The sequence below is a fragment of the Camelina sativa genome, chromosome 9 (genome assembly GCF_000633955.1).
Source record: "Camelina sativa cultivar DH55 chromosome 9, Cs, whole genome shotgun sequence".
In the NCBI taxonomy this organism is placed as follows: domain Eukaryota; kingdom Viridiplantae; phylum Streptophyta; class Magnoliopsida; order Brassicales; family Brassicaceae; genus Camelina; species Camelina sativa.
Window position 1 is genome coordinate 22,698,568 of NC_025693.1, and position 3,783 is coordinate 22,702,350.

The following is a 3,783-nucleotide window of genomic DNA, read 5'->3' on the forward strand; positions in this document are numbered from 1 at the left end:
ATGCAGAGATCAGACCATACCAATATGGAATTACCGGATCCTACCCGTTTAATGAATCCTTTGTTTACCAGAGAACGAGCAGAAACCATCCTCCACCATCCGTAAGATACCGCAGTATTCCACTTTTTCTTCTATCGCGCTATAATTTTTTTCATTATATATTTAAAATTCATATTTCCTAAATTTAATTACAATTTCGTTCTAACTTATCATTGTATTAGAAATATAGAACGAAATTGTAATTATTGTATTAGAAATATAAAACTGTTAATTGTTAGCGCAAAATACCTATTATAAATAAAAAGAAGGAAATCAAATATTATTGTTTTATAAAAAAATAAGGAAATATGCGTTTAAACTTTGCAAACATATGATATGAAAAGCTCAAAGTCTTTTTTTTTCTTTCTAAGTGTGGATTTTTTTGACATGAAAATATATATTTATATACATATATATGAAACTTATTTAAATTATGATTTCAGAATCTCTAGATTTGTAACTAAATTATAGTAAAATGAAAATGACATGTCAAATCTAACTAAACTATAAAAATGACACGTCAAATCTAACTAAACTATGAAAATGACATGTCAAATTTCTATTAGACAAAAATTCTATTTCGTCGTACTTTCCTTAATAAATACAAAAATTTAAAATCATATTATTCAACACATTTTATAGAATTCAGTACTTAGAAATAGAAGAAATACCATAAAATACACCAAACAAGTTTTAGTAAGTTTGTTTAAACTTTGAAGAACCCTTCTCAAATTTTAAGTTTGTAAAATTTCTTGATACTTTGTATTTGATGGAAATACACTATGAATAACCTTAATTCTGAAAACCGGAATTAATGCCGATGAAACCTAAGCAACTCCATTATTAGCATACTACCAATTTGATTCTTAATACTATATAGTTCGAGACGTGTCAATTTATTTTCTTTGCCTTAAATGTTTTTTAGTACTTTTTAAAATGAACTTTCCGTTTTATTTGGCGTTTTCGATTACCTCTTAAAATATACATAAACTCAAACACCAAAACTAGCGTTTGAAACAATCAAACTCAACTCTTGATGAATATCAGTGATCATCGTTCATGTCTTTGGCTTTCAAAATGTTAAAACATGAACCATGGACGGCCACGAAACAGAAATGATCTCTCTGTCAATTTTTGCATATAAAAATAGAGATTAACACTTAATAATATGATTTTTATATAGAGGACTTTACAAAGAACATTAAATTCATCATCCCAAACTCAAAAAGTCCAAATTCGAAATCCATTACTTCATAACAAGTTTCTAATTAAAGGTGATCAAATGGGTGGTGGTTTTGCAGTTGGGGCAACGTTGACGTTCTTGCAAGACCAAAGAATACATCATACATCTGCAACATCCCACCACCACCATGTCCAGCAACTCTTCTTCATCAACCCACGACGATGCAACCTCCTCCTTCACTTCCTCCACCGTCGACAGGCACGAGCTTTGCGATGATAACGTGTCCGTAGATGATGATCTTCCTACAAACCTCCGATTAGGAACCACCGGCTCCGCCATCCTCGCCACTGGCTCGAGTCTGACTCTTTTACCGTTCTTGTTTCTCATTTTGAAACTTCGGACTCGTCGAGAGGGTTTTTTTTTTGTTTTGTTTTTTCTTTGTGTTGTTCTAGGTGATGGGTTTGATGATACTATGGCTTATGTGTGTATATATAAGGAAGAAGAGGAGCTAAATATGATTAAGAATTAATAAATGTTGAATAAAGTGATTATGTTATGGAGAGAGAAAATAGTACTTTTTATTTATTTAGTCATAATTTTATTAAATGGAGGTGGGAAAAAAGAGTAAAGAACAGTAGAGAGACAAATATATGAAACAAAAGGCGATTCAGTAAACAATGCATTAGTGCATCTACACCAATGCATCAAACTATTTATTGCTTAAATGTATAGGGGAAGGGTTAGATCTTACAATTTTTAAAAGGAAAATGAATGATTTATTTAGAATACTTTCTATTCGATTTTAAACTATTCAATTTTTTTAGTAATAGTTGAATGTTTATGCAAAAAAAGGTAGAATACTTTCTATTGTGAAAATAATTTAAATAGTCACAATCTAAAAAATGGGTTACAATAACACTAACTAATAATAATTCAAACTCATTAAAAAATAATATCTACAAACTACTTTTCAGAAAAATAAAATAAAATAATTAGTAGTACGTTTATATCGTGAAGCGTCCGTTAAAACGACGGTTTCAGACTCCAGCTAAAAAAACCTTTTTTATGATTAGTAACCAAATGGACGTTGCAAAAGTACCTTTGAAACTCAACTAGTTTCTAAATTCTGAATATAAATCAATGTTTTTGGTGGTAATATTTTTTGACAATACTGAAAAATGAAAGATATCCTACTATATTAATTGGGAAGTACAAATATGAAACTAACCTTAAATGTGTAAAAAATTACATTCAATTACCATTAGAAAAACTTAATTAAGATTAATAAATTAATTCAGATTAATAAATTAATTAAATTAATATAATTAATAAAAAACAAAAATCGGGGATACATTAAATAAAATAAATTGTAGAAAAGTAAAAAAAAAATATCTGAATCAAACTAATCCGTATTAAAAAAAATTAACAGCTAAAATTTAAAAATCTAATCAAATAAAATCTACGACTACAAATTTTATCCTACTATATTAATTGAGAAGTACAAATATGAAACTAACGTGTAAAAAATATATTCAATTGCCATTAAAAAACTTAATTAAGATTAATTAATTAATTAAATAAATAAAATTAATTAAAAATGAAATCAGGGACACATCAAATAAAATAAATTGTAGAAAAGTAAAAAGAATCTATTAGAATCAAAACTAATTTGTACTTAAGAAAAAATTAACAGATAAGATTTTAAAAACCAAATCGCATAAAATATACAACTACAAATTTTATCAAAAACAAGAAAAGGAAGCCACAGAAAAAAAAAAACAATGAATGTTGTTTTCAAAGAGACTTTTTAGAATTTTTACTAGCTATATTTAGTTGCTCTTTTTTACATGTTAGTAATGATTGTGTTTAGTTGACAAGGGTTTAAACAATTTTATTCATTAAATACAAATGTTTTATTGACAGGTTTTCAATAAATATTTTTAAAATACAAAAATTATAATATAAGCAAACCAAATTTTTAATCACAAACTATTATAAATAATATAATAATAAAATAAATTATTACAAATTTTTATTAAAAAAATGTTCAGCCCACGGTTCTCCGCGAGTTAGTACCTAATTATTAATGTATGTGACTAGTTATGGTAAACCATTAAGATGTTTCTAATTTCCATATTCACTAATCACTAATCATTCTAAATAATCAAACGAAAATTGGAAATAAATTATGTTTATTTGTTTTTAGTTTGTCCATACATAATCGATAGGGATAGAAAATGAAAGATTAAAACAAAAGAAAATGAAATTAACAGGAACTAGAGGCCAACAACTAAAATACAGATATAGTAGCTGTTAATAACTTAGTAATCTCTCGTGTATTAAATGCTTCACAATTCAGAGGACAATCAAATTTTAAATGATTTGTAGACTAGTAAAAAATTAAACGACAGTTATGCAACAGGGTTTTTAAACTTTAGGCGATTACACAACAGGGAAGCCCAAAATGGGATGATTTGTAAAAGAAGCCTCTTTATTTTTATTTTTTAAAAATTTGCTTCAGAAGATTATCAGATCTTTAGCAAAAAAAAAAAAAAAAAAAA

At 26.8% G+C, this 3,783-nt stretch overlaps 1 protein-coding gene across 1 annotated transcript; it reads right to left on the minus strand.

The window, feature by feature from the left end:
* LOC104711807 lies at positions 1,146–1,682 on the minus strand. Its single transcript, XM_010428571.2, has one exon. The coding sequence runs from the start codon at positions 1,607–1,609 to the stop codon at positions 1,304–1,306; it is 306 nt and encodes a 101-aa protein (XP_010426873.1). The 5' UTR covers positions 1,610–1,682; the 3' UTR covers positions 1,146–1,303.